Source organism: Centrocercus urophasianus, unplaced genomic scaffold (genome assembly GCF_019232065.1).
Source record: "Centrocercus urophasianus isolate 14NV4802_14NV808 unplaced genomic scaffold, USGS_Curo_1.0 seq_24, whole genome shotgun sequence".
Taxonomy (NCBI): Eukaryota; Metazoa; Chordata; class Aves; order Galliformes; family Phasianidae; genus Centrocercus; species Centrocercus urophasianus.
Genome location: NW_024884800.1, coordinates 2,152,213 through 2,180,191, shown reverse-complemented (window position 1 = coordinate 2,180,191; position 27,979 = coordinate 2,152,213). Strand labels below are relative to the sequence as shown.

The 27,979-nt window shown below is 43.9% G+C and overlaps 1 protein-coding gene across 3 annotated transcripts; it reads left to right on the top strand.

The window, feature by feature from the left end:
• Positions 1-27,958, top strand: TAF1 (TATA-box binding protein associated factor 1). 3 transcript variants are annotated; one of them, XM_042824803.1, is made up of 39 exons: positions 1-138; positions 292-409; positions 1,047-1,163; positions 1,924-2,043; positions 2,656-2,729; positions 3,959-4,177; positions 5,061-5,279; positions 5,416-5,617; positions 6,490-6,606; positions 6,977-7,144; positions 8,231-8,358; positions 8,465-8,572; positions 8,826-8,999; positions 9,094-9,267; positions 9,352-9,456; positions 10,608-10,808; positions 11,064-11,205; positions 11,333-11,463; positions 11,823-11,903; positions 12,563-12,712; positions 12,891-13,010; positions 13,187-13,362; positions 14,013-14,254; positions 14,763-14,970; positions 16,145-16,310; positions 16,479-16,690; positions 16,883-16,991; positions 17,177-17,275; positions 17,949-18,126; positions 19,231-19,298; positions 19,666-19,788; positions 20,500-20,592; positions 20,668-20,752; positions 21,213-21,280; positions 21,360-21,476; positions 24,858-24,956; positions 25,233-25,383; positions 26,161-26,338; positions 27,383-27,958. In XM_042824803.1, exons 1-39 carry the CDS (start codon positions 13-15, stop codon positions 27,597-27,599), a joined length of 5,583 nt encoding a protein of 1,860 aa, XP_042680737.1. In that variant the 5' UTR covers positions 1-12; the 3' UTR covers positions 27,600-27,958. The 3 variants fall into 3 exon arrangements, with proteins under 3 accessions (XP_042680737.1, XP_042680735.1, XP_042680736.1); XM_042824801.1 differs by having other exon boundaries at positions 6-138; positions 6,490-6,564; XM_042824802.1 differs by lacking the exon at positions 24,858-24,956 and having other exon boundaries at positions 6-138.
• The last annotated feature ends 21 nt before the right edge of the window (positions 27,959-27,979 follow it).

The following is a 27,979-nucleotide window of genomic DNA, read 5'->3' as shown; positions in this document are numbered from 1 at the left end:
CCGGCCGCCGCGATGTCGGACTCGGAGAGCGAGGAGGAGGCGGATGGCGGCCGCGCGGAGCCGTTCTCGCTGGCCGGCTTCCTCTTCGGCAACATCAATGAGGCCGGGCAGCTCGAAGGGGACAGCGTCCTCGACAAGGTAGAGCGGCCGGCTGCCGTGCTACGGCGGAGGGGTGCCGAGGGGAGGCCTCGGAGGGGCGGTGGGGGCCGAGCGGGGGCTGGCGGCACCGGGCTGGGGCGGGGGAGGCAGAGGAGCCTCCGCGATGCTGGGACGTGGCTCTGGTCTCTCCAGGAATCCAAGAAGCACCTGGCCGGGTTGGGTGCCCTCGGACTGGGCAACCTGATCACTGAGATCACAGCCAGCGAGGACGAGAGCGCGGAGGCTGACGGAGCTCAGCTGGATGAGGAAGGTCAGGCACTGCGGTGGTGGATGGTTGGACCGGGTGGACTTGTAGGCCTTTTCCGGACTTGGTGGTTCTGTGGGGTACCTGCGGCTGAACGGTGGTGTCAGAGGAGAGGAAAGGCTGCACCTGGGTCGGCTGGGCTGCAAGCAGTAGCATGGTGCCTGGTGACAGGTTCTCTGGCAAAGGCCTTTCTTTCTTTTTCTTATCAGAATGAATCCCATCTTATCACTTGTTCCCCGTTGCATGTATTCTCTTCTACAAGTTTTAGCTTTTTCCATCTTATCCTTTTCTTTTCCTCATAAAGTGTTTTCCCCTGTGTTAAACTCTTGTGTTGAACGCTTCAAGCCTATTTAATGCATAGCCTGTTATTATACGTCATGTTTGTTTATTTGTTCGTGAGCTTCTCTAACAGTTTCATTGGGTAAGTGAAAGGTACTTCTTGTGCTAAAGCTTGCTTCCTGTAAGTCTGTAGGAGAAATTCAGAGCTTTTGGTTGGAACGGGGAGAAAATATTCTCATGTGAAAAGTAAATTAAATGTTTTTATTCCTGTAAGAAAAAGGAAGCGTAGAGTGTATAGTGAAGTCGGACATGAGTAACGTACATAGGGGTAATGTTTTGTTTGATCAGATGTTTTTCTCCATAGGTTGGGTTAAGAGCACAGAAGATGCTGTTGATTACTCAGATATTAATGAAGTGGCAGAAGATGAAAGCCGTCGGTATAAGCAGGCAATGGGCAGCCTGCAGCCGATCGGAAGGCAAGGTAAATGAGATGAACATTACAGCTCTAGCTGAGCGTGTTTTGGGGCAATTGGCATTAGCAGTAGTTCTCTTGATGGGTGCTTTTGTGCCTTTTCACTCGTTGTTTCAAGAAGCAAAATAAAAGCTTTTGTGAAACAGTGTTCACAAGAAAAAGCCACTGCTTGCTATCTTCCTATTTCAAATAGTGAGTTCTTCATCGGAGTTAAACTACACTCAGAAGAGAAACAAACATCCTTCTTTTGAGATCTCCTGCAGAGAACACTAATTCTTGCTCATGTTTCTTTAACCTCTGTTCTTAGGAAAAGAGTTATTAAGGCTGTCAGGTGCTTCTCAGAGGTAATCAAAGGTAGAGGTCCTGGCCCCTTGGAGTGTAACATCAGTCGTAACCCCTCTCCTTTTTTGCCTTTGATTTCTTTTTTCAAGGGAGAGCACTTTTTCTCCAGAAAGCACTTCAGTTCTTTTGTTGGTGCCTGAGATCTCTGTGCAGCAGAAGCGGATTTTCAAACATGTGGCTTTCTCTTTTAAGTTCCTACATAAGTTTCCTTTAAGTGTCATAAGCTCCAATATTGCAAATTAGCGTGAAGGAAGCTGAACTGATAAGAGTTTTAGTTAAGAAATGAGAATGGTCTTCTTTGCTCAGCTAATGAAGGGGGACGGACTTCTCAACAGGTTGGGACAGATATGAGATAGTACAGATGGGAAGGTTGTTTTGCTCCCTTTGTAGTCAGCTTAATATCCAGCCTTGTCTCCTACCTGCTTAGATGAAGACGAGGATGATTATGATGCTGACTGTGAAGATATTGATTCCAAGCTGATGCCGCCGCCACCACCACCTCCAGTGCCTGGAAAGAAAGAAGATGAAAAGGATGCAGCTGCCACTGGTGAGTGAATATTTCCTTCTTCCCTCTGGCAGTGTGAGTGTCTGAAGGAAGCAAGCGTTGCTGTGTGGCAGTTTGGGAAGGACCCACAGGTAAAAAGCCTGCAGGCTGCATCAGAAGGTGAGTCTTTGTCCTGATATGGTGTCATGGGACTGTCTGAGATGAGCTCCTGTTCTCAGGGTAAAGTGTGTTATTTCTTATGACTTAATGACTGCTAAAATACTGATGCTCACGATGAATCTGCTTTTTTTATCTCATTCTCTCAGTTGTGGCTGGGAGATTCACCTGGAGCATACAATAAAATGAAAGGTTAAACAAGAATGGTACTCATAACATCTACAGAGGCTTGATTTTTGCGTAACATGGTGTAAAAAGTAGATGTGGCATTATGTGCTTGTACTAGAGGACAGGGAGGAGATCTGTTTATACAGTGCTGGTTCTATCTTAGTGCCTGAAGATGGGGCTGGTATCATTTTGCTCTCCATCACTGCTCTTTCCTCTGCTGCCTCCAACAAGGTGGATTTCAGCAGCAGCTCTCATTCTGAGTCAGAGTTGAGACCTCAAGAATCTGGGCAGGCAGAATCCAGGAAGGCAAACTCACACTTCCTCTTGCAGGAATCGTGCAGCGAGACGCTTCCAAGCTGTTGCCAAGTGTTACAGAACTCTTCCCGGAGTTTCGACCAGGCAAGGTATTGTTAAAATATGGCAAAGTGACAGAAACTGTCATGTGGGCTTTTTAAGAATGAATCGTACCATAGGAAGGATATATAGGAGGTAGTTGCATAGATGGTCTTGCTCATCTCATTACTTTCTGGTTTAGTTTCTGCCTACTGCTGTTTCCAGACTGCAGTGCTTTCCCTGATGTATGCAAGAGCCTGTTAAAAAGCCTCATAGAAATGAGAGTGTGAAGTAATATTTGCTGTTCCCTGAGACTCTCCCTTCTGGCATTTTTGCTAAATATGAACTTCCCTTCATGCTGTCCTAAACTTGATATGGACTTACTAAAAAAAATTGTAAAGTTTGTATCCTTTACTTAAGTCTTCAATATGGATCAGAGATTGGAACAATAAGAAGGTGGTTGTAGGAATGATTTTAAATCTTCACTGTTAGCCCTCAACAATTTGCAGTTCTAAACTTCTTCCTTTTTTCAGAAAACAAATTTGTTACAGTACTTCTTAAAGTTCTCCCAGACAGCAAATGTATTTGTTGTGTTCAATTAATTAGTTTGAATACTTAAAAACTGTCGAGAGGAGAGGAAGTGAGAGAGGGGAGGGCAGGTAAAGATGAGCTTACAGATTCCAGATCATTGCCAGTTGGGACAGCTTGGTTTTGAGAGTGCCTCCATCACAGGCTTTGTTTAAGAAGCTGAGGGTCCTGCTTGTTTGTACCTCATATTTTAATGACTTAGCTAATCTCTGTCTGTTAGAAATCCAGGTGAGTCTCTAACCAAAGTTAGATCTGCCTTCCTCCAGATCACTTGCTGCTCTTAGCTTATGTAAATCTAGTGCTTCCCCTGTTGTTGCTTTTTGTTTTGATTTGGTGCTCGGCTTGTGATGTCAGAGACTGACTCAATGTTAACAGTATTTGTCTCTGGTTGCTTAAGAAATCTGTGCTTTGTCTAAGCCTTGTATCTGTGCTGCTGATGGCTATTGTCCCTTCCTCGGTCTCCACATCTTTTGTAAGCCGTGATGGTTTGAAATAAAAATAATTTCCAAGCATTGATTTTTTTTTAACGCTTAATATCAACCCGATGGCTCAGGAACTTTTTTGAAGCATAGCAATGAAGCGGTTGATTGTTAGGGGCTGGGGATTATAGCACAGACCGAGCCTCCGAATTTCAGAACGTTCTCCTTCACTGTTGCTTTTCGGGTGGGGGGAAAGAAAGGCAGTCGTTCCACAGGGCTTCTGTCTGTTCCAGGTGCTGCGTTTCCTCCGTCTCTTCGGCCCTGGGAAGAACATCCCGTCCGTTTGGCGCAGCGCCCGCAGGAAGCGCAAGAAGAAGCACCGGGAGCTGGCCCAGGAAGTGCAGATCCAGGAGGGCGAAGTTGGAGTTGAGAGCGGAACGGAAGGCAAATCTCCCTGGGAATATGAGTTTGCTGCCCCCCCCCCCCCTGAGCAGTGCCTGTCAGATGATGAGGTGGGATATCTGAGGCTTAGACAGGCTTACCAGCTGGCACTGGGAGTAGAGGTGGATTGGACAGCAGCTTCTAGAGTAAAGAGCTTGTCCTCTGGAATCAAGCTGGACAACAGGGTTGGCTTGCATTCCAGTAATGCAGAAGCAACGTGTTCAAAGGGGGGCAACAAAGCTGGTGAGGGGTCTGGAACACAGGCCATATGAGGAGAGGCTGAAGGAGCTGGGAATGTTCAGCCTGGAGAAGAGGAGCTCAGGGGAGACCTCATTGCTCTCTATAACTTCCTGAAGGGAGGTTGTAGTGAGCTGGGGGTCGGCCTCTTCTCTCGTGTCATCAGTGATAGGACCAGGGGGAATGGCTTCAAGCTACGGCAGGGGAGATTCAGGCTGGACATGAGGAAGTATTACTTTTCAGAAAGGGTGGTCAGGCACTGGAACGGATGCCCAGGGAGGTGGTGGAATCACCGACCCTGGGGGTGTTCAAGGAAAGACTGGATGTTGTGTTGAGGGACATGGTTTAGTGGGAGCTATTGGGAATAGGTGAACGGTTGGACTGGGTGATCTTTTAGGTCTTTTCCAACCTTGGTGATTCTATGATTCTAAGCTCCTCTCCAGTTACTAGTGTGAGTTCAGTGATTGCTTCTTACTGAGAAGGCTGTGTCCATGGTGCAGGATCAATAGGAGATCTTTGATCCTCTTTGTATCAAGAAGAAATCTGTGTTCTTGGATGTCTAATGGCAGAACATTTTAAGGCAGCTAGTGAGTATGGAAAAGCATTTCTTAGATACGCTTTTGTCCTCTGAGGATGAGCTGGGCAGCATGGAAGGATAAACCTGTTACTGATACGTAGATCATTGCTGTAACCATTCCCTAATTTGCTGTGCTTTAGATTACTATGATGGCACCTGTGGAATCAAAATTTTCTCAGTCAGCTGGTGATACAGACAAGGTGACAGATACAAAGCCTAAAGTGGCAGAATGGCGCTACGGCCCAGCGCAGCTCTGGTATGACATGCTGGGAATCCCAGAAGATGGCAGTGGATTTGATTATGGTTTCAAGCTGAAAGAGAAGACAGAGCAGGAGGTTAAAGGACAGACAGATGAGAAGGTGAGAAGGTAACTGGGGTGTGTGTGGCTCTGGAGGATGGCTGGGCAGCATACAGTACGAGGCTTCTATTTTTTCTCCTTTAGCTTGACCGTATAAAGTCAATGTCAGTATTCAAAGAACTGTTCTTTCCTTCCAGGATGCAGAGTTGGTGGATGAGAAGGATGATCTGCTAGCTGATGAACACTTCCTTATGGTGACACAGCTCCAGTGGGAAGACGATGTTATATGGAATGGAGAAGATGTCAAACACAAAGGAACAAAAACGCAGCGGGCGAGTTTGGCAGGCTGGCTGCCATCAAGCATGACTAGAAATGCCACTGCATACAATGCCCAACAAGGTAAGTAACGACCTGATATGAACTGTAATTGAGCTGACTGATTGCATGCTTTCCTCTCAAATGCAGCATGTAAGTCTTATTATGTTTCTTATATCTTGCCTTGCTTCTACAAGGAAAACCAAATGGGGAGCATCAACTTGTATCACACCTATCTTTGGTGGGTGCCAGCATCAATTCTGTGCTGTTCAGCTATTGGTACAAAATGCTGAGGATCTGGGAAGGGCCACTCTAGATAGGTTTTTATTACAGTTTTCATCTTAGAACAGCTGTACCTGGTCTGTCCAACCTGGACTGACTGTCGTTCCCATCAAAAGCTGCAGTTCATCCTGAGCACCATTAGTCCATTCACATGTGTTACATCTTGTACCTGCCATGAGTGTAAACTTAAGTGGCAGACGTGATGTGGACATCTGTGAGTTAGTCTGCCCTGGTGGAATGACAAGGGATCGGGGCAAGCACGCTCCGCAGAACAATTCCTTCATGTCTGCTTGGCCATCATTTTCAAGCTTGAGATCAGCTGGGAAGCTGCTGGAGGGCAGACCAGCTGTTCTGTTGGTCTGTGCAGAGCCTTTCCCTTTCGTAAGGACCACGCAGAAATGCACTTTATGCACTGCTGTGCAGCACATGCAGATCTTGCCAAATGGAATTTTGAAAAGGCTGGAGGGTCCAGCAGTGAGCTGTGGGTGTCCTTTGTCTAAGTTAGTCCTACCCCCACTAATGACATCGTGTTTGTTATGACAGGAGTAGACCCACCCTAATTCCAAATGGAAATCACTCTGTGTATCACTAAGTGCTGATTTAAGAGCAGGTACCTGCAATGCCTCCCATGCTCAAATTCCAGCTCATGTTACTTTTGTTTTCCTTTTTTCTAGGGCTGAACCGCAGTGGCTCTTTACTCAATCCACCCATTCCTCTAGCACAGAAACCAGGTGTAGCAGGAGTCCTAGGTATGGCAAAGGGCAAAGAAAAGCAAACCCCTGAGCAGCAAGGTAACAAGGATGTTAATTTTCCCCCTATGAATAGGTGCCCATAACATATGCTTCTCCGTGTTCTTTGTAATAGTGGGGTCCTCTTTTGGTGACAAGGTGTAGATGAAAGTGTGACATGTTTGCTTTAAAACCTGTGAAAACCCCACTGTTTCATTCTTAAAGGTTCTCTGTGTTTCAGAGGAGCAAAATCTCTTTAATTGGCTGCTTCCTCTTTGCTTCCAAGTTCAGTTTTCTTTTGCCTTTGAGAGTTCCTGTCTCAGAATACCGAGGAAGATTGGGAAAGTTGAGTAAAGATGATGTGAAGGATGAGCTCTAAAATGGATTTCTGCCAAGCTTGCATATAAAAATTTCTGTCTTATGGTGGTTGCAGTTTCCCTGGATGAAGACAAGCCCTGGTACTCCATTTTCCCAATTGATAATGAAGAGTTAGTGTATGGCCGGTGGGAAGACAATATCATCTGGGATGATCAGGCAATGGAGACCTACTTGGATCCCCCTGTCTTGACACTTGATCCAAATGATGAAAACATCATTCTAGGTATGTGGCATCCAGAAATTTGACCCAAATGGGAAGATGCAAGTGGAAATAGAAGCAAGAATTCATAATTGCAGTGTAATGGAAATAAATGATGTGGGTCAATCCTTACGGCCTTTCCTTGTACTGACTTTTGAAAATAATTTGTGAGTGATCAAAAGCCTAATTGAGAGGCAGCAACACTGATAGCAGTGTGGCAAGCACTTTCTGCTCCCAGGATAATTGCAGCAATGGGAGAGTAAACATGATGCCCTCAGACTTAATTTCAACACAAGTGATCTGACTCCTGGTGTGTTTTAGAACCCACTGTCTTAATTTTACTTGCAGGCATGTTGGTTTGAAGAGGGAGGGGAGGGAAGTAAACCACAGACTAGCCCGTGCCATTCTCTGAATGGGTTGTAATTAAAGCCTGAAGAAGCAGAATCCTAAGCCTCTTTCAGGCTGCAGTAATGGCACGTGGGAGCAAGGATTCTGCATAATACCTGAGAGCATTTTCAGTACTACTGCACACTTACACAGTGCTCCTGGAGTTTGATTTGAATGTATGCAGTGCTTATACTGCTACGAGCTGGCAAGATTTTTGTCTGATTTGGACTCCTGAAATCACAACTTTTTCTTAAATCTATGTGTTGGAATCTTCAGGCAGCCTTTTGTAAGTCTACATGGCTATAGTCTGGGTTGCATTTCCTTTCTTAGGTAAGTGGGGCAGTTACAAGAATTTCTCTATGTGTTAGTTGCAGTGTTTTGCTATTAGCCTGAAACCTTGACAATCACTCATACTTTCAGCTTTGTTAAAGTACAAAACAACAGAAAAATTCCAAACTTGGTACTCCCCTGATCTTGATCCTCAACTCTTTAGAACAGCTTTGGCAGATCAGATGCTGTTTCTGGTTGTTAGTAAGCTGTGTTGCAATGGACACCCCACGGTTGTTGGATCCTCTGTGGATATATGCACCTCACACAAATTCACCTCAGAAACTGAACAAAAGGGTAAAAAAGACTCGACTGAGCTGCAGCTTTGCAGGAGGTTGTGATACTGAAAAGGGACACTAGGAGGAGAGCCTGCAGTGTGTTTACTTGTCTTTTTAGAAATTCCTGATGAAAAGGAAGAAATGACTTTGAATTCTCCATCCAAGGAAAACAAGAAAGAGTCTTCTCTAAAGAAGAGCCGAATACTGTTGGGAAAAACAGGTGTCATAAAGGAAGAGCCACAGCAGGTTGGCATGAGCTTTAATGTTCTGCAGGTTGGGAATGACCTGAAAGAAGTGACTGATTTATGTGTTTATTTGATACCTGTTTCCCTCTCTGTTTAACACTGATCAGAACATGTCCCAGCCCGAGGTGAAGGATCCCTGGAACCTCTCCAATGATGAGTTTTACTACCCTAAGCAGCAGGGACTTCGAGGAACCTTTGGAGGCAACATCATCCAGGTAGCCACAGCAGCACTGCGTGTAGAGTGAGACATGGATTGTCTTCATGAACCTTGTAGCTGAAAATAAGATTGAGAAGCACTTTTTGTCAAAGAGTAGCATGTACAATGAGGAGTTTGAATGCACTGGTATTACTACCAGCAGGCCTAAAATTATTACTAGGCTCTTTTATGTAAGGATCAGCTGAACTGGAGGATGATTTTGAGATGCTGTGTGTCATTCTTTCTTAATATCTACTTTGTCCCTGTGTTAGCACTCTATTCCAGCAGTGGAACTTCGCCAGCCATTCTTTCCCACCCATATGGGTCCTATGAAGCTCCGGCAGTTTCATCGCCCTCCCCTGAAGAAATACTCTTTTGGTGCCCTGTCCCAACCAGGGCCGCATGCTGTGCAACCCCTACTGAAGCATATAAAAAAGAAAGCTAAGGTACAGTTCTTCTCTGCATGTAATGTCTGCTGTGGCTCCATTTGCACAGCAGGTCTATTTAATGTGCTGTTTTCTGATGCTGTCCTTGGCACAGATGAGGGAGCAGGAGCGTCAGGCTTCTGGGGGGGGTGAGATGTTCTTCATGCGCACACCGCAGGACCTGACTGGCAAAGATGGAGATCTCATTCTTGCTGAATACAGCGAGGAAAATGCTCCTTTAATGATGCAGGTTGGCATGGCAACGAAGATTAAAAATTACTACAAAAGGGTGAGTGTGTAAGTTTTGCTGTGGGGCAGTGATTTTCTTCTGCCTCTTGCTGAGTGCTAATTGTACTTTGACTGCACGTTGCAGAAACCTGGCAAAGATCCTGGAGCTCCAGACTGTAAATATGGAGAGACTGTTTATTGTCACACTTCTCCATTCCTGGGTTCTCTGCATCCAGGCCAGCTACTGCAGGTGAGAAGAACAGGGGTGCCAGATTTAACTTTTGGTTTAAGCCTCTGTGTTTACAGATAATAGTGTAGTGCAGTTGTTGGCCTTTATTTGTATTTTTATTTAATATCTCTCTGTTGTGTGGTTTTCAAAATTTTGTAGGAGTTGTAGGAGGTGAATCTTTCCTCCTCTGCTCTGTAACGACATTACAAGTACTGCTATTAGAGAAGTCTAAATAGAAGGCCAAAACTGCTTGAATGCTGGGAAGTTCAGTTAAGCCAAAGTTGGAGGGGAACAGAAAACAAGGATTTATAATGGTGTGTGAGCAAAAACGTGTTCTTTCTGAGAGTTGCACTGTTAATTGTCTGCTGGGTGTCACTTGGATACTAGACAGGTGAGAATTCTGCTATGATGAGCCTTTCTGCGTTGTTAAAATACGTGCAGTTGAGGTGAGGAGACAAATTAAGAGTGTTGTAAGGAACAACTGGTTACAGCAACCATGATAAATGTGAAAATCAGTTCAGATTATGGCTAGTTGCTGTTGGTGCAGCAATAATTCTGTCCACGACTGTACCACAGGAAGAAAAGTAAGAATATGAAGTGCTGTAGTAGAGAATAATCACAGAACTACTAATGCTAGTTGTTCAAGACAAAGAGGACTTCATCATGGGTAAACCAGGACTTGTGGTAGCTCAGTCCAGTGCCTTGTTGCTCATTTAAGCTCTCTTACCTTCAAAGGCTGAACTCTGCTCCACTCTACTTTTCTGGTTAGGTTCTTCCAGCCTTGGTTTCTGAGCAAAGCCTTCAGACTTTACTTCTATTGCCTTCTATTCCCAGGTTGTGAGGGTGTTATGGGCTCTTCTCTATGGTTATAGCATTCTTCTGTGTATTTGTCCTTCTTGTTCTTTCTTTAAAGTGCCTCCTGAAAGGTAAATCCAAAGAGTCCTTCAATCCCTTCCTGCATTTGTTCTAAGTTTTATTATGCTTTGTGCTTCATCCTTGGTTATTCTCTTGACAAGCAAGGAACATTGTGACTGCCTGCACTGTTACAGCGATGGTGTGCTGTTGGCATGATTGGGCACTTTGGTTTGTTTTGAGACATTTTTCATAAGACTGTGTTGGAGAAAATGTGATCAAAACCTAACACTCAGACCTGGATTTGTTTCCCCCGTTAGGCATTTGAAAACAACCTTTTCCGGGCTCCTATCTATTTGCATAAGATGCCTGAGACAGATTTCCTGATTATCCGGACGCGGCAAGGCTATTATGTCCGAGAATTGGTGGACATTTTTGTAGTTGGCCAGGAGTGCCCACTTTATGAAGTACCTGGTCCAAACTCCAAACGAGCTAACACCCATATCAGAGATTTTCTGCAGGTATGTGATAAAGGAGCTTGGGGGATCCGAGGGGTCTTTGGAGGAAGTAACGTTCTGTTCAAAGCATGGATGTTCCCAATGTGATAAGATAGAAAATTTCAAGGCGTGTTTTTCCCACGTTGTTCTCAAAAGTGGCTGCACTTGAAGCAGACGTGGGGCTTAAAAAACCTTACCAGGTAAACTTAACAAGAAACAATGAGGTTTTTGCTTGCCCTATCTGCAGCGTTGTTGTGTTCTTTCTTTGGGCTTCTGTAGGTTTTCATTTACCGCCTCTTCTGGAAAAGCAGAGACCGTCCCCGGAGGATTCGCATGGAGGACATCAAGAAGGCCTTTCCCTCACACTCAGAGAGCAGCATCCGGAAGAGGCTGAAGCTCTGTGCTGATTTCAAACGTACAGGTACTTCCGAGTCGCCCTGCTTGCATACCGGCATTGCAGAGGGATACAAGCCTTGAGATACAGTAACAACTGTTGGCATCTGATATTTGCAGGACGCTGCTATGTATTTAATCTGTGTGTTTTTCAGGGATGGACTCCAACTGGTGGGTTTTAAAGCCGGATTTCAGATTGCCAACAGAGGAAGAGATCAGAGCAATGGTATCCCCAGAGCAGTGCTGTGCTTACTACAGCATGATTGCAGCTGAGCAGCGGCTGAAGGTAAACGTTCCTTGCTGGCTTTAAGGCAAGTTACTGACAAATAGCTTTGTGGAGGATGAGTTTAGGAAACACCTTCAGCCTAAAGCTAACTGTGCTCTGTAGTAGGCAAATTAGTCCCCTGACAACTGGGCACCTTGCTAAATATTCTGCAGTGCAAGAAGGGAGAGAAGAATATAATAGCTCTCAAAGAACTTATGCCTGGTATTTAGATGTTGAGCTAGCTATAGTCAAAGGTAGCAAAGGGAGGCTGAAAGCAAATGTTTTTATTTCTGGCTGGGCCTCTACAGCGTAAAGTAAGCAGTCTGTGACAGGGCTGGACTGTAAGGGGGAAAAATAGCATGTATAATGTTTTTCTGCAGGATGCAGGTTATGGGGAGAAATCCTTCTTTGCACCAGAAGAAGAGAATGAAGAGGATTTCCAAATGAAGATTGATGATGAGGTACTTGTCAGGGTGATGTAAGGAAAGGGTGATGTCCAGAAGGACCTGGACTGGCTTGAAAAATGGGCCTATGTGAACCTGTGAGGTTTAACAAGGCCGAGTGCAAGGGGTTGAAGTTGGGTTGGGTCAATCCCAGATATAAGTACAGTCTGGATTAAGAGAACAGCCCTGCTGAGAAGGGCTTGAGAATTTGGGTGGATGAAAAGCTGCACATGAGCCAGCAGTGTGCACTCACAGCCTGGAAGGACAACTGTCTGCTGTGCTGCATTGGAAAGGGGCGGCCAGCAGGGCGAGGGAAGTTCTTGTCCCCTCTGCTCTGCCTTGTGAGGCCCCATCTGGAGTACTGCATCCAGGTCTGGCACTACCAATGTGAGAAAGATGTGGAGCTGTTGGAATGGCTCCTGGAGGAAGGCCTCAAAGATGATCACAGGGCTGGAGCAATTTGCTAATGAAAGAAGGTTGAGAGAGCTGAGCTTATTCAGCTTGGAGAAGAGAAGGCTGCAGGGAGACCTCACGGCAAGGGGGTTGGAACTGGGTGATGTTTAAGTTCCCTTTCGACTCAAGCTGTTCTATGATTGGAAGAATTGAGAATTAAAAAGCTAGGAATTATCTGTGGTGATAGTAGGATTGTTATGGCGTGTTTCTTTCCTTGCTGGCAGGTGCGCACGGCTCCATGGAACACCACACGAGCCTTCATTGCTGCCATGAAGGGCAAGTGTCTTCTGGAAGTGACTGGTGTAGCAGATCCTACTGGTTGTGGTGAAGGATTTTCTTACGTGAAGATTCCAAACAAACCAACTCAGCAAAAGGTATCATTCCCGAGGTTGGGTTGAACAAGAAGCAGTAAGTGAGAAGTTGTGCAAGAGAAAGGGAGTAAATATGGAGTGTTGGTTGGAGAAAACATTTGAAAATGGTCCTGGGAAAGATTTTTATGTGAAGTTGTTCATAGGGTGAAGCTGTTCATAGGCTGTATCTTTCTCTGAACAGGATGATAAGGAACCCCAGCCCGTGAAAAAGACAGTAACTGGGACAGATGCTGATCTTCGTCGACTTTCTCTCAAAAATGCCAAGCAGCTTCTGCGTAAATTTGGAGTGCCTGAGGAGGAGGTGAGCCCAAACCTGTAGCAGATAAATACAAAGTTGTCTTCGTTGATGGCTTCAGCAGCAGATGGTGGAAGGGGTGTACACTGCTGTGGCCGTGTGCTAAGAACGTTGAAATCCACAGTCAGCTACGTTGGTTGCCTGTCTCTAAAGCCATTTCTGTTCTGTCTTCCCCTTCTCAGATCAAAAAGCTGTCCCGGTGGGAGGTAATTGATGTGGTACGCACGATGTCTACGGAGCAGGCTCGTTCAGGAGAAGGTCCTATGAGCAAATTTGCACGTGGCTCTCGGTTTTCTGTAGCAGAACATCAAGAGAGATACAAAGAGGAGTGTCAGCGCATTTTTGATTTGCAAAATAAGTGAGTTCTTATCTGATGTTTACAGCTTGAACCCCACCCCGTCCCCACCTTGAAAGTCCAGAGCTATGAATGCCTGGGGCTCTCTGATATGTAGTGGTGTAGCTGTTGATTTGCCTGCTTGGGCCCACAAAATACAAAGGGGGCTTTGGTTGTTACTGTTAACTTAAGGGTTGGCTTTGGTGTTTTGCTGTCACACACCTCTTGGAAAGGCAGAATGAATCGCATGGCTTGCCACATAAAATAGTGAGAGGGGTTTCACAGATCAGTTCACAGCCAATTTCCTTTGCTTTCTTTCCCTTTTTTTTTTTTTTCCCCTCTCTCTTTTCTTTTGCTGTAACTCAACTGAGTGGAAACTAACAATTCTATGTCCTGTTCTTTAGGACTGCCAGACTTTTCGTGCATTATTTCTTGTGGCTCAAGAGCTGATACGAGGGAGGGAGCTTAGTAGTGTTGATGATAGAGGAATTGAGTTGATGGAGAAGGCAGGCTTGAAACAGTTGATAATTTGGGCGTTTAGATTACAGGAAGACTGAGATGGGAACACATCAGGCTTATTAGAGATTTGCAACATTAACTTTAAAACCTCTGTGTCATTTTTACTTTCGTGTTTCTGAGAAGGTAACTGACATTCAAGGTGCCTCCTGTTTCAGGGTTCTGGAATCCACTGAGATCCTGTCAACGGACACAGACAGCAGCTCAGCTGAAGACAGTGACTTTGAAGAGATGGGAAAGAACATTGAGAATATGTTACAGAATAAGAAAACTAGTTCTCAGCTCTCTCGGGAGAGAGAAGAGCAGGAACGAAAGGAGTTGCAAAGGATGCTTTTGGGAGAAGACAGTGGGAATGACAAAGACAGGGGCAAAAAGGACAGGAGAGACAAAAAGGGGCTGTGTAAGTAACTGCAACAACCAGCATGCGACTAGTCCTGCCTTTCAGAGTGTGAAAGTATTGACACACACCTAGGGCTTTTTCCTTCTCCTGAGCATTCACTGGCTGAATATACATTTACAGTGTTGCCTTTGCCCAGTAGCTTTGGTTGTTTCTTCCTTCCCTCCTCACTTTTTTTTTTTTGAGTTATTTTTTTCAAGATGAGTTTGGAAGTAGAAGGGTGTGCTTGCACCCAGTTTGTGGTCCTCTCATTGGATTTTGTGTGTGTTTACAGCTATGTCTGTGAAACAGATACAGCCAGTATGTAGGCAGATCTCAGCCTGTTACACTTATGGGCTGTGTGTAATTACAGTGTGTAATTTGTTAATTGGAGGCAAATGGGATAATCAGTTGCCAGGCTTGGGTTTCTTGTAGACCTGAGTATCGAAGTGCATTCTGACAGCCAACCTGCCGTTCTGGAGCTGGCAGGGATTTCTTTCACGTCAAACAAAACCCTCCTTTGTAACATCAGCTTCAGGAGCCTCTGCAAACTCCCACAAAGATGACGACACTGCCTCAGTAACCAGCCTTAATTCCTCTGCCACGGGCCGCCGCCTCAAGATCTATCGCACGTTTAGAGATGAGGATGGCAAGGAATATGTGAGGTGTGAGACAGTCCGGAAGCCCTCCGTCATCGATGCCTACTGCCGCATAAGGACGACCAAAGACGAAGAGTTCATGTGAGACCAACCAGGTTCTTTTTAGTCCTTGCCTGTAGACTATTTCATACTCTTGTGAGTAGGGGTTGTCCCGTGGATAGTTTGCACTTATGAAAAAGAGAATCAATTTGAGTTAAATTGGAAATGCCAGCTTTACTGCTGTTAAATGAAGGACCTGATGGCTGTTTCAAAGGAGACTTTCCTTTAGTAGGGTTGAATTTCAAATGCTCCAAAGAGCTTGGGATATTGGAATAGGGAGTAAAATCCTGATGAAGTTCAAGCAGTTCTCTGCTGGCTATAGAAGTTTGGAAAGCTGCATGAAACCATTCTGCCCCTTTTGTAGTTTGTTTTTATAGCACCTCTCTGACTTCTCTGCATAGCAGACCCTTTTCCTTGGCTCCCATCAAAAAGCTCCCAATGAGCCAAGGTATCACCAGTCTTTTTTTCTGCACTTTCAATACATGAAGTTCAAAATGCTGTGTGGAGTGGCACTGGGCATTCTATTTCTTTGGCATCTAAAGTCATGCAGTTTTGGTTAAACTGCTTATGGCTTTGGTCCCCCAACCCATGAAATGGTGCCGTTTTCTTTGTGAAGCGTTTGGAAATGGTGCTTGTGAAAGTTGCACCAAGAAGGCAATGATTTGAAACAAGTGAGTGCAGAAGCCTGACACTGTAATTGTTCAGAGAAATGGTGGTTTCATAGCTGTGCATTCAGAGCATGTTAGTTCTGTCCGCTGTTTGATTCTGAGGGAAAGAAACAGCGTTTGGTCATACAGTTATTCTGTGTGCTATGATGTGTAAAGGGATTGAGTAAAGATTGAACAAACAAAACAAACAGCTTATTTCATAACCTTAATGTTCTTTATAGTACGTTTATGCTGGAAGACTGTGAGTTGAACTGGAGTTCTAAAATAACCTTAATCATATTGGAAGCTAAAGAACTTAGCCTTACACGCCCTGACTTCTCCAGTTTTGTGATGAAGGTTCAAATCTCAGGGCTGCATGTGGCTCTGGGCAGCCTGGCCTGGCGGTCGGCAACCCTGCAATAGCAGGGGGTGGTTGAAACCGGGTGATCATTGTGGTCCTTTTCAACCCAGGCCTAGGATTCTATGATATGATTCTATGGAAGCTGTAATGACAGAAGGGCAGTGGGAAAATTTTGATGCGTGGTTTTTCTCTTTTTCTCCTCCTTCAGTCGCAAATTTGCTCTGTTTGACGAGCAGCACCGCGAGGAGATGAGGAAGGAGCGGCGCAGGATCCAAGAACAGCTACGGCGATTGAAACGGAACCAAGAGAAAGAGAAACTCAAGGGCCCTCCAGAAAAGAAGCCCAAGAAATTGAAAGAACGTCCAGATCTGAAAGTGAGCATATCTGCGTTCTAAGCATGCTTAACAAATCTTGGGTGTTGGAGAAGTGTTCTGTTCTGTGATGTACAAAAGGTCTGACCAAGGGATTTTAATGATCCTCTGCCTCTAGACTGGGATTCTACGTATGAATTCTGATCTGCCACCTTTCTTATGTCTTTGTAGCTAAAATGTGGAGCGTGTGGTGCAATTGGCCATATGAGGACTAATAAATTCTGCCCTCTTTACTACCAAACAAACGCCCCACCTTCTAATCCTGTTGCAATGACAGAAGAGCAGGAGGAAGAACTGGAAAAAACAGTCATTCATAATGATAACGAAGAACTCATCAAAGTAGAAGGAACAAAAATTGTCCTTGGAAAGCAACTGATAGAGAGGTAAGGGAAGTTGAATATTCACATGCGTACCAATCGCAGCAATGAAGGGCTTTACACAGGCTATTACTACTTGCATTTTCATTGTGTCTGTCACTGACCATGGCCAATCCTAAGGGACAGATGGGCTCGGATCACAAGAGGGATCACAAAAGAAAGTTTTATGCTGTTTTTTGTTTGTTTTTTTTAAACTAGCGCGGATGAGGTTCGCAGGAAATCGCTGGTCCTGAAGTTTCCTAAGCAGCAGCTCCCTCCAAAGAAGAAGAGGCGAGTGGGGACAACTGTTCACTGTGACTACCTGAATGTGAGTGAAGGCACTGCTGAGCTGGTGGCACTGTCTGGTTGTTTGTTCCTTGACCTCTGCACATCCTCAGCGTGCACCACAGACACCTATCCAGAACATTAGTAAACTGACTTGCCTACGGCTTCTGTAGGTTAAGACTTTGCATTTTAGAGCTGCCTTAACTTCTCTGCCTCTGTTTTCTGAAGCGTCCTCATAAGTCCATCCACCGACGTCGAACTGATCCCATGGTGACGCTGTCGTCCATCTTGGAGGGCATCATCAATGATATGAGGGATCTTCCTAATGTAAGTCTAAGCTCACACACCAAAAACCCTCTTGAGCAACACAGTTAAAAGGGATTATACACCAGAGTTATGCAAGCCTTTCCTCAGATGAATATACCACCTCTCCCCCTGTGCTGTCTGTGCTGCCTATGGAGAGTCCAAACCAGCACTCCTTGTTTTCATTCCTATTTTCTGTGTTATTGTGTTGCAAGTTTTGGGAAAACTGTTATCAGCATAGATGGTCTGGGTTGTTTACTTTATAAGCCTTTTGAGCCTTGGGAAGAGTGTTGTGGTGTTCGAGCACGGAAGGAATCATTTATTTGCTTTACTTTCCTGTGTCAGTTGGAGAGATCTGGGAAATATCTTTTCCTCAGGACTTTTCACATTATTCAAATCCCTGGCTGTTGTGATGCATGCTGATTTATGCTGCTAGGAAGGCAGTTGATAGAAGAGTAGAAGGAACTTTAGTTCTGCATAAACAAAAATTTTGTTTGAGAATCCTTCTTATATCAAAGAACGTTTTGTGGAAGAAGAAAATAGCCACCATGGAGCTGAGCTCATCGTGTTTTCCTTGGTGCAATTAAAGAGCTGGGTGCTTAAAAACTTTCTACTTCGGTGCTTATGGAGATTAAATTGAGATTGACTGTACTGCTGCTGTGTGAATAAGCATTCCTTTTTCTCTTCTTGCCATCAGACATACCCCTTTCACACGCCAGTCAATCCAAAGGTTGTCAAAGATTACTATAAGATTATTACTCGGCCCATGGATTTGCAGACCTTGCGTGAAAATGTTCGTAAGCGGCAATATCCATCCCGGGAGGAGTTCAGAGAACACCTGGAACTAATTGTGAAGAACAGTGCAACGTACAATGGTAAGCTGTTACAGTGCAGGGAGGCTCTGTTGTTGCTGCTGCTTTGTGCTTGTGTGAGAAGTGGATCTTTCAGAAATGATGTGAGCTTCTTTTCTCATTGACGCGCTGTAGCAGAGCAAACGTTGAATCTTACAAGTAAGATCTGACAGATCCATCAAATAGGAATCATTCACACCTTTTGGAGCTATTGCCTTAGGGAATGTGGCTCCTGACAGAGTTGACTGTAATGATTTTACGCTTTTTGCTTCTTACTTGCAATAATTCTTTTCCTGTTTGGAAAGGTGAGAAAGCTTGCATTAAAAAAAAATAACGAGCAAAGATTCTGAAGCAGATAATGCAGCTGGTAGGAAAAAGTGTTGATTCACTGAGCAACTGGGAGTCAACTGTATTCTGACTGCTGACAGAAAAATCTTTGTCCAGAAAGTACTCATTTGGCAGCTAAATATTTTCCAGCTGCATTGAATCTCTCTGAGCCATGCAGCAGTTGGGGTGATACAGCAGTATAAAGGAAGCCTTTGCTGCTTCCTTTATTATTTTGACAGCCAATTCCTTGTTTAATCCTAATTAAAGAGACAGTTTTTTTCATCGTTCTGTTGCAATTTCTTTTGTGTGTAGTGAAATTATTTAGAGCAGTGATTCTGGTTTTCAGAGTGTTCCTTAAATGTCCATCTTGACTTCTTCAATGATTCTGTTTTACTGACTGGATTTAATGAAACAGGCATTTTCAGACTTAAACTCTGAAATTTGGAAGAGTTGGAAGGCTTAGCAGCCAGTGTTTCACAGATACAGCTGCTTTCCCATAGGACTTCTTAACAATTTGCAAAATGTGTAGTAGAAATGTGAATATTTGCTGCAAATAATCTTCTCTCAATCCATACTGAACTTTAGTTATCATGTGTGTTAAGGATGTACTTGAGAACAGGCTCCCAGCTGTAGTAGAAATGTAGTGATGCTTAGGAGTAAAGATTAATTCATACTGTTATGAAAATGCTCTTTTTAATTCTTTGCAATATCACATCAGGACGTGTTCAGTGATTCTTGCTGAGTTCTAAGAGCTTCCATCAGAGCCAGAGTTATCTCACTGTTCTTGCTGTGTGTTTGCAGGGCCAAAGCACTCACTGACTCAGATATCTCAGTCCATGCTGGATCTGTGTGATGAAAAGCTGAAGGAGGCAAGTCTTGTGAATGAGTTGGGGTCAGAGAGGAGAGGGAGGGGTGGTTGGGAGTGCTTGAGGATAGAGGCCATGGCTAGGCAAAGCACAAGGCTTCGATGAGGAGAGAAGAGTAAGGGAACTTCCTGAGTTTTCTGTAAGGTGTATTTGAATTTTTGCAGCTTTCACAGTGGAAGTGGAATCTCTCAAAAAACTGATGCTCATTCATTACTTCATTACTTTACCTTGTGAAGGCTTATATTCAGGTTATTTCCCTCTCTTAATTGGAAGATTCTTCATAAAAATGGAATTTATCAGGTACAGAGCATCTGATAATAACAGTTATCAGTTTGGGGTCAACCACTGAGTTTCCTCACTTTTGTTGCAGAAAGAAGATAAACTGGCTCGATTAGAGAAAGCAATCAATCCCCTCCTGGACGATGACGACCAAGTGGCCTTTTCCTTCATTTTGGATAACATTGTCACTCAGAAGATGATGGCAGTTCCAGATGTACGTAGTGTGTATATGCATGAGCACCATGTGCAAAACGTGCTGATTGTGGTGCAGTGGCTGCATATCACAGGGTAATACATGTCCTGTGGCTGTAAAGCTCTGTGAAAAAAAGAGAGCAGTGTCAGGGTGCTGGCCTGTGTTTCTCTGATTGGCAGACACTTCTGTAGTGACCCCTTTCACTGGAGCATTGGTCCAGAAGTGAAGACACTGCACCTGTCCTTTTTCTGCTGCTCTTAATCCTTAATGATGTCAATGTCTTCCTCTCCTTAGTAGAGAAACATTGGTCTTCATTAAAGATTTTCATTGTAAAACATATTTTTCTCCTACTGATTTTAGTGCTTGCTTTTGGAGATCTCAAAGATGCAGTTTACAGGTGCAAACCAAAGTCAGTCTCATGGTACTAAAACCCTTAACCTTAACCAATGAAATGGACTATCTGTGTCTGAAGGAGTAAGAAACAGGAGCATGTAGTGGTTAGATGACCGATTCCCTTTAAAACTTTGTTGATCCCATTATTATTATTATTATTATTAACTATTTATTGTGTTTGGAAAAAGATCTTAGAGTGTTTCTATGCCTTCACACCACACAGAGCTGTAAAATCAGTGTGTGATAGTAGCCCCACTGTGAGATTAGACCTAAGTTTACTGTACTAGTAATGATTGTTCTTGCTGGGCACTGCAGTTGCATCTGTTTTCTTTCTTTCAGTCTTGGCCATTTCATCATCCAGTCAATAAAAAGTTTGTTCCTGATTATTACAAGGTCATTGCTAATCCAATGGATCTAGAGACGATCTGCAAGGTGTGTAGCTTGATGTGAGCAGCCACTTGAGGAGCGTTCAGGCTCGGTTACTTAATGGGTAACAATCTGTTGCAGAATATCTCCAAACACAAATACCAGAACAGGGAGACTTTCCTGGATGATGTTAACCTCGTCCTTGCTAACAGCATTAAGTACAACGGTAGGTGAAAATAAGGCTTCGGTCTTCTGTCCTTAAATGAAAACATCTGGGCCCCTGTTCTGCTGTGCTGTCAAAGCCTGAAGCTGTGAAAACTGAACCTGATTGTTGCTTTCCTTTCTTGCTGAGAAAGGAGATGCTCAAACAGTGACATTTGTACCATCACATGGTGCCTTATTTACTGTTTGGAAGGCTACACACCCCTGTTCTAGTGAATTGTTTCTGGGAGTTTGACAGGATACAACCTTTTATCTCCCAAATAATGATGCTGGAATAAACTGGTTGCTCATTGTTAGCTGAGCATGAACCCCACTTTGTTTCTCCTTAGATCAGAAAGCGAGGGGGCAGTGGGATTTAGGGACCCGTCTCATGAGAGCTCAGTAACCAAATCCAGTCTTTCTGTCTCAGCAGCTGACAGTGAACAAATGTCAGAATGCATAAAGAGATTTGCTTATTACTACAGGGCCAGACAGTCAGTACACAAAAACAGCCCAGGAGATCGTAAACATCTGCTATCAAACTTTAGCTGAGGTATGTAAACAAGGCTATTGCAATATTTTGTGGTTTGAGTTTTCTGTTCTGTAACCTTAGCAAGCTTCTTTGTTCTCAGTACGACGAGCACCTGACCCAACTGGAGAGAGACATCTCTACTGCTAAGGAAGCAGCACTGGAGGAGGCAGATCTGGAAAGTCTTGATCCTATGACCCCAGGTCCCTACACTCCACAGGTAAGTGTCCAAGCAAGGTTTGCAGTGTTTGTAAGTTTCAGTCTTCTGAATATTTCTATCTAGAGGTGCCTCTTGCTTACTGTTCTCAATCTGTCTCCAGTTTATCTTTTAGTAGGCTGTCTTGTTAGTTGTGCTTACAGCTGTTTTTAAGGATGAATGTTAGAAGCAGTTACGCTGCTTTAGAGGAAGAGGCACCTGAGACAAAGAAGACAATTTACCCAGCAACTTGCAAAAATGGTTTTAAAGTGAGCTATGTATAGTCAGGTACAACTGAATGTCGATTGCAAATTCAAAACCTGTAAATGGAGCAGCTGGAAACCCTGAGGCAAGCAGTGAAAAGGTAAGGAGAACACAAGGAAAGACATCAGTACTGTAGCTGGAGAAGAAGCCAGAAGAGCTGTTTTGTGAGGCTGTTGTTGAAGAGACTGTGAGCAAAGAAGGCCTGCTGTGGTCAGCAGACTGTACTTTCTGCATTCTTTGAGATTCTTTTCATTTTTCTGCTTTGCTTCTGATGGAAATAACACTTTTGACTCCTCATTACTGTTGGATTAGCAAACAGCGGTGTGTGTGTGTGTCAGTTATTCTGTACAGACCCAGAGTGAATGATCAGAATCTAAATGCTGCTCGGTGTGGGAAGACAGAGCAAAGCTTTCTTTGCAGTTGTTCTTCCCAACTGCAGATGACTAATTTTTCTGTTCTGTGCATGTCTGTGTGATTTCATTTGGAAAGTTGTATTTAGCTTTAGTGAAATCAGAGCAGAAAAGGGGGGCCTTGATGTTCAAGAACAATTTACGTATCTATTATTTTTAAGAAGAAAAACAAGTTTAAAATTTGTTTGGGCAATGCATACATAAAGATTACAGGGCTGGAGCCAGGATAGCAGTCTACAAACATTTTGGGGGGGAGTATTTAACATACCTTAACATTTCAAACACGATTAGATGGAATCTAATCCCAATACTTCAGAGAAAGAAAGGCAAAAATACCATTCTTTTCCCACCTGATGGTTTCAGGTTATCTGAAATAGTGTTATCTATTCTGATTATTTTTCTTCCAAATCGATGGAGGAAATGAGACCTGAGCAGTGAAAATTGCTTATTAGTTGCCTGCTCTTCGTCTCTGGTTGCTGAAGGAAGCTCCTCCCTTGACCTTGTCATCTGATGGCCATCCTTTCCCTGTGCTTCTTGGCTGAAGGTGCATTCCCACTGCCTACACTCCCAAACTTGTCACAGATGGCAGAGCTGCTGACGGTTGCTTGGCTTTAGTTCAGATGTAGTCATGGTGACTCATATTTATCTCCCCATATGTGTCTTCAGGAATTGGACTCCAGAATGTTAAAAGCAAATGCAGCAAGTAGAGAGCTGTCTATATGTTACATGTCTGTTTAAATTCTTTGGAAGCCTGTTTTGCCTAATTTAGGTGGTATTGCTTCTCCTCTGAACACTTTTAGACACGTCATGATATTAAAACCGTGTTACAAGGATGTTTCATCAAAATCCTAATCTAGTAATTGCTCATTAGCTCCTTAAAAGCTAATTAAATACAAACTAGACCTTTTAGAGCACCTTATCCAAACCTCCATTTGTCTCTCTTGTGTTAGTTTTAGGGACTCTTGAGACAGTGATTGACATAGAATTGATTGAAAGCTGAAGCTTAACTGTTTCATCTATGATAAAGTCGTTTTCTTCCAATAGCAGTGTTTGTGGTTGTACCACTCCCACTGTAGAAACATGAAAAAGGCCACACTAAGTAAAAAAAAAAAGGATTGATGTAACCAAGTCTTCTGACTCTGGTGGGGACCAGAAGTAAGGGGATGCCAACATGTGGTGATGCTTACATTGAAGGCTCAGGCAATCAGCAGCCCAGGCACCTTCAGCCGGAGCTGCACGTGGACCACTGTCTTTATGAGCTGCAGAGGCCTGTTCTCTATAGATCTGTCTAATCCTTTTAGAGTTTCCCTCTGCAGGATTGTGCTGTGTAGAAGTTCTGCCTTCTGTTTTAAAATCTATTTTGCAAACCTGAAGCCTGAGATTGCGAGCAACTGTTTTACCACGTTCATTCTTTTAAGAATAAGTGATGAACCAGTGTTTAAGAACATAAACACTGTGACAAAGAAATGCATTTTGCATTTACTTCTGAAATCTCAGCCTCACCTAACAAAGATCAGCAGGTTTCCCAGGCAGAGAAGGGAACCCATTTCAAAAGCTATGCAATTTCCTTCAGTTTGACTGCTCCGATGGAAGAAGAGAAATGTGAAGAGCACTGGGAATTTCAACACTGCAAATCACAGAGTAGTGAATCAAAAGCTGCAAAAGACTTTGCCTAAGGCCAGCTATTTGTTTGCTTCACTACTTCTGGGAGTAGAAACCTGGTGACTCAAGCTGCAGTCTGCTCACGTGCAATCCCTTGTAGGTTCTGAATAGGGAAATGGTGAAGTGCACTCTACAGTTTTGAAGGATGATAATTAACTTATTGTGCCTGCATTCAACGATGATTAGAAGCTAGGAAGACTTGGATGCCACAGTGGATACACAGTAATTGTAAAAGAAAAAAAAATCCACAGAACCACTGACTCTTTAAAGCTATTAAATCATTATGGATGGTTACAGTAACCACGGATATTTTTCTTAAGTCTTTACTCTGTATTAAACAACAACAGCAAAAATAGAGGAGAGGGGCTAGCAGAAGGAGAAAAAGTAATGGGAGCATGAAATTAAATACTCAGGAGGAGGAAGAAGGTGAGGAGGGCCACGAGATTGAAGCTAGTATCAGAAAGACGAGTGGGAGCTATCCTTGAACAATGCAGACCAACAGGGGCTGAGTAGGAACAATTTCATTTATTGTTTTGGCTGTCTGTGGCTTTGGGAATGCCTTCTAGATATGTGCAAGTCTTCAGGTTTTCTGTAGGCTTCCAATGCATGGCCTTTGGGACAGAGTCTGCGTGTTCTCTCTGCTTTGTACTCGTGGTGACTGGGAGAAGAATGGGGCAGGAGGGCAGGAGAAGGCTTGATGGAAACTGTGTCTGCTTTGAAAGCATCCTGTGAAAATGTGCACTTTTTAAGATCTAGCAGTGTTTTCCAGAAATATCTAGGTAAACAAAAGGTGAACAAAGAACTCTGGCACTTTTAAGGCTGGAGATTGCCTTTTGATAGATGAGCACATCCAAGCAGAGATACGTGGAGACTGTGTGCTCCCGGATCTCAGGGTAAAGATAAATGATCTTTGCTCTTATTCTTGTTATTTTTAGGTTTTTTCTCCTCCCTCCTCTCATTTCCCATGTCATCTCCTTTCCACCATTGTGGTCTGGATGCCTGTCATGCCTTTGGCTCGCATCCAGTAGTGCCTTCCTCAGTGGTGCTGCTCTTTGTGTTCCCCATTCAGATGCGCCAGGGGCGAGGTAGGCTGGGCGAGGAAGACTCTGACGTAGATATTGAAGGGTTTGATGAGGATGATGATGGGAAACCTAAGACTCCGGCCCCAGTGAGTATATTTACAGAAACCCCAGCCACAATCTAAATGTTAACTTGCATCCTTGTGGTAGAAGTCTCCACTGTAAGGGTTGTCTGCTGTGTCTGCACCCTGAAGGATGGCAGTATTGATAACAAAGCTAGACACTTAAATGTAGTTTTAAATACTAGCATTGTGCAGTGAGAGAACAGTTCTGAGTGGACAGTGTTCTAAATTGCATCCGTGTGCTGGAAATGGCAGCGGTGCCTGCCTTGTTTGATCTCACCACCTCTATTCTGTGTGGCCTAGGAAGTTGAAGATGCAGATGGTGACCTTGCTGATGAAGAAGAAGGATCAACCCAGCAGCCCCAGGCCAGTGTCCTGTATGAAGATCTGCTCATGTCGGATGGAGAGGATGATGATGATGGGAGTGACGAAGAAGGCGATAATCCCTTCTCATGTATGATTCTCTTTTTATATAAAAAGGTTGAATAGAACTGATTGTTCATGAACACAGCTAATCTTCTTACATTTCCATCACAAAAAGATACAGTAGAGAGCAGAAAGCATAATTGGAACACGTAGGCCAAGTGCCCTGATAGTCACAAAGGAAGATGCTGAAGGGCAAGATGAAAAATAAATGACTGTAAATGGAACTTGAAGCTGAATAGGAGCATTATGAGTATGGACACAGAACAAAGCAGAGTTAATACAAATCTATTTGATTGTATTTTGTAAGGTAAGACTGCAAATGGTTCAGAAAAGGCTAGGATGATAATTTGTGGTGCAGGGTGGAACTGGGCAGAGTTCAGAGATAGCACAACATTTTTTTTATGAAGTAGTGTGGACACTGTTAATGAGTTCTGGAAAATGAGTCTGAAGGTTCTGCTGGTTTTTTTCCCTGTTTCACTAAGGGAACTGTGGTGCATCAAAACATGTGGTAGTTTTTGGAGATAGCTTCTGAAACTTATGAAGGGGTAACGGTGGAAGGTTATTCAGAGTTGACAAATAAGGGCTTTTGAGTGGTAGGGGGGATTAGATTGTTTGTGAAGAACATCAGAAATGGGTATTTAGTCAGTGGTATGACCTCCCAGGCATCATTTGTGGCACGTTTTCCACATAACTACTTCGTATACATTACTTAAGTCAATGTCATATCCTTTAAAGAGAGACACAGTGTATGTACCTGACAGAACAGAACAGTTGACTTATGATCCTTTGTTGGCCTGTTACACAGCTATCCAGCTCAGTGAGAGTGGAAGTGATTCAGACGTGGAGACCAATGCAGTGAGACCTAAACAGCCTCACGTTATTCAAGAGAACACACGAATGGGCATGGACAATGAAGAAAGCATGATGTCTTACGAGGGCGATGGTGGGGAGGCATCTCAGGTTATGGAGGACAGTAATATCAGGTAATTACAGCTGAGAATCTTGTTAAAATAATTATTTCCTCAAAACAAAATCTGCTCTCTTAAAGGTTTCTGAAGTGTTTTTTGTAAAGAGCTGAAGGATAACTTGTGTGGTCTTTAAGTTACTCAGTCACTTGCTTTAGTGTTGCAGGCATAATTGCAGTAAACTTCTTGATAGGAAATTGGTTTTGCTTTCACACACTTAACTAATGAAAAAATGTTTTTCCTTGTAAGTTAAATTAATTTCTTTTGCACGGTGGTTTTTGAAGGCAGTGCAAATAAAACTTGTAACAGATTATCTCAGAAATTGAGGTGCCTTTGAAGTTAAAGATGATTTGGCTGATTAACTTGCTATGTGGGTATTTTTTCCTGTAAGAATAAGCATTTCCTTCCTTGAAAGGAAGCTGACATACAAAAGAATAGGGATGGGCATTTTGGAAGGAGTTCCATTCTCAGAAAATGGCATAGAGGTGACAGTGTTAGCTTTATTTTGTGCATCAGCTCAAGAAAATGCTGACTGACTTCTCCTTGTCTGTCCATTCCGTAGAGTATTGCCATTAGATTCTCTGTTCTTTTTTCATTTCTGGAATTCAGTACCTCAGTGCTGCTACTGTCTGCCTAACAAAAGTTGTACGGGCAAGTTCTGTCCAACCAGAGGTGATCAAAACCTCCCTGTAAGAAAGGGGGGCTCTGCTGGGTGAGGTGGTCAGTCCAGCCCAGTGCCTCAGCAACTGGCCGTGTGGATGGGCCGTGCTCTGATGGTAGCTGTTGCACTGCCTGCCTCCCTGTCTGCAGTGAAGGTGACAGATAGAAGCAATCAGTTGCTTTTCCTGCCCTGAGTACATCAGGGTAGGGTGAGGATGCTGACAGTGGGTTCAGGAGAGCTGTTTTAATTTACACAGCTGACCACTGACAGAATAGAAATGCACAGTGGCTCGAGTTGTTCCTCGAGGACCTCAAGCCAAGGTCCTTTTACAGGAGTTTAACAGAGAACTGTGTCGACAGATGTGACATAATCTGAGCATACTCTTGTGTTTTTTTTTCTAGTTACGGCAGCTACGAAGAGCCAGACCCAAAGTCCAACACAAGGGATACGAGCTTCAGCAGCATCGGGGGCTACGAGATCTCTGAGGAAGAGGAAGAAGAAGAAGAACAGCGTTGTGGACCGAGCGTGTTAAGCCAGGTGCACCTGTCTGAGGATGAGGAAGACAGTGAGGATTTTCACTCCATTGCAGGAGACAGTGACCTGGACTCAGATGAGTAACTGCCTGAGCACTGCTCGTCCTGCAGTGACCGCAGCCTGAGCTGCTCTCCTGGGTTTCTGATGGCCCGCTTTGAACAGCGTTGGTGCTGCATTAACGCTGTGTTAACAAGGAGCAGCCTTCTCATGTAATATTTTATATTATATGAATATTGTTTTAATCAGCTCTAAAACATGAGACTGAGGGAATGGTGCACAAGGAGGTGGGGCTGTGATGACCTTTATTGGTTCTGGAATCCCAATGAAGACTGCCGTTTGTTCTTCATCTTAATAGATGTAAGATAATTTATTGGATTCATGTACATCCAGCCGTGGAAAAGGAAGGCTGCTTGGAATAAAACACCCTGCGCTTTGTTTGATAACTTATAAAGCATTTCTTTATC

Bases quoted from the DNA above. Each gene is read 5' to 3' on its own strand.
- TAF1 (XM_042824803.1), top strand. From the start codon at position 13: ATGTCGGACTCGGAGAGCGAGGAGGAGGCGGATGGCGGCCGCGCGGAG. The intron at 12,713-12,890 runs GTATCATTCCCG...TTCTCTGAACAG, and splicing joins ACAAACCAACTCAGCAAAAG to GATGATAAGGAACCCCAGCC. The intron at 24,957-25,232 runs GTGAGTATATTT...TGTGTGGCCTAG, and splicing joins AACCTAAGACTCCGGCCCCA to GAAGTTGAAGATGCAGATGG.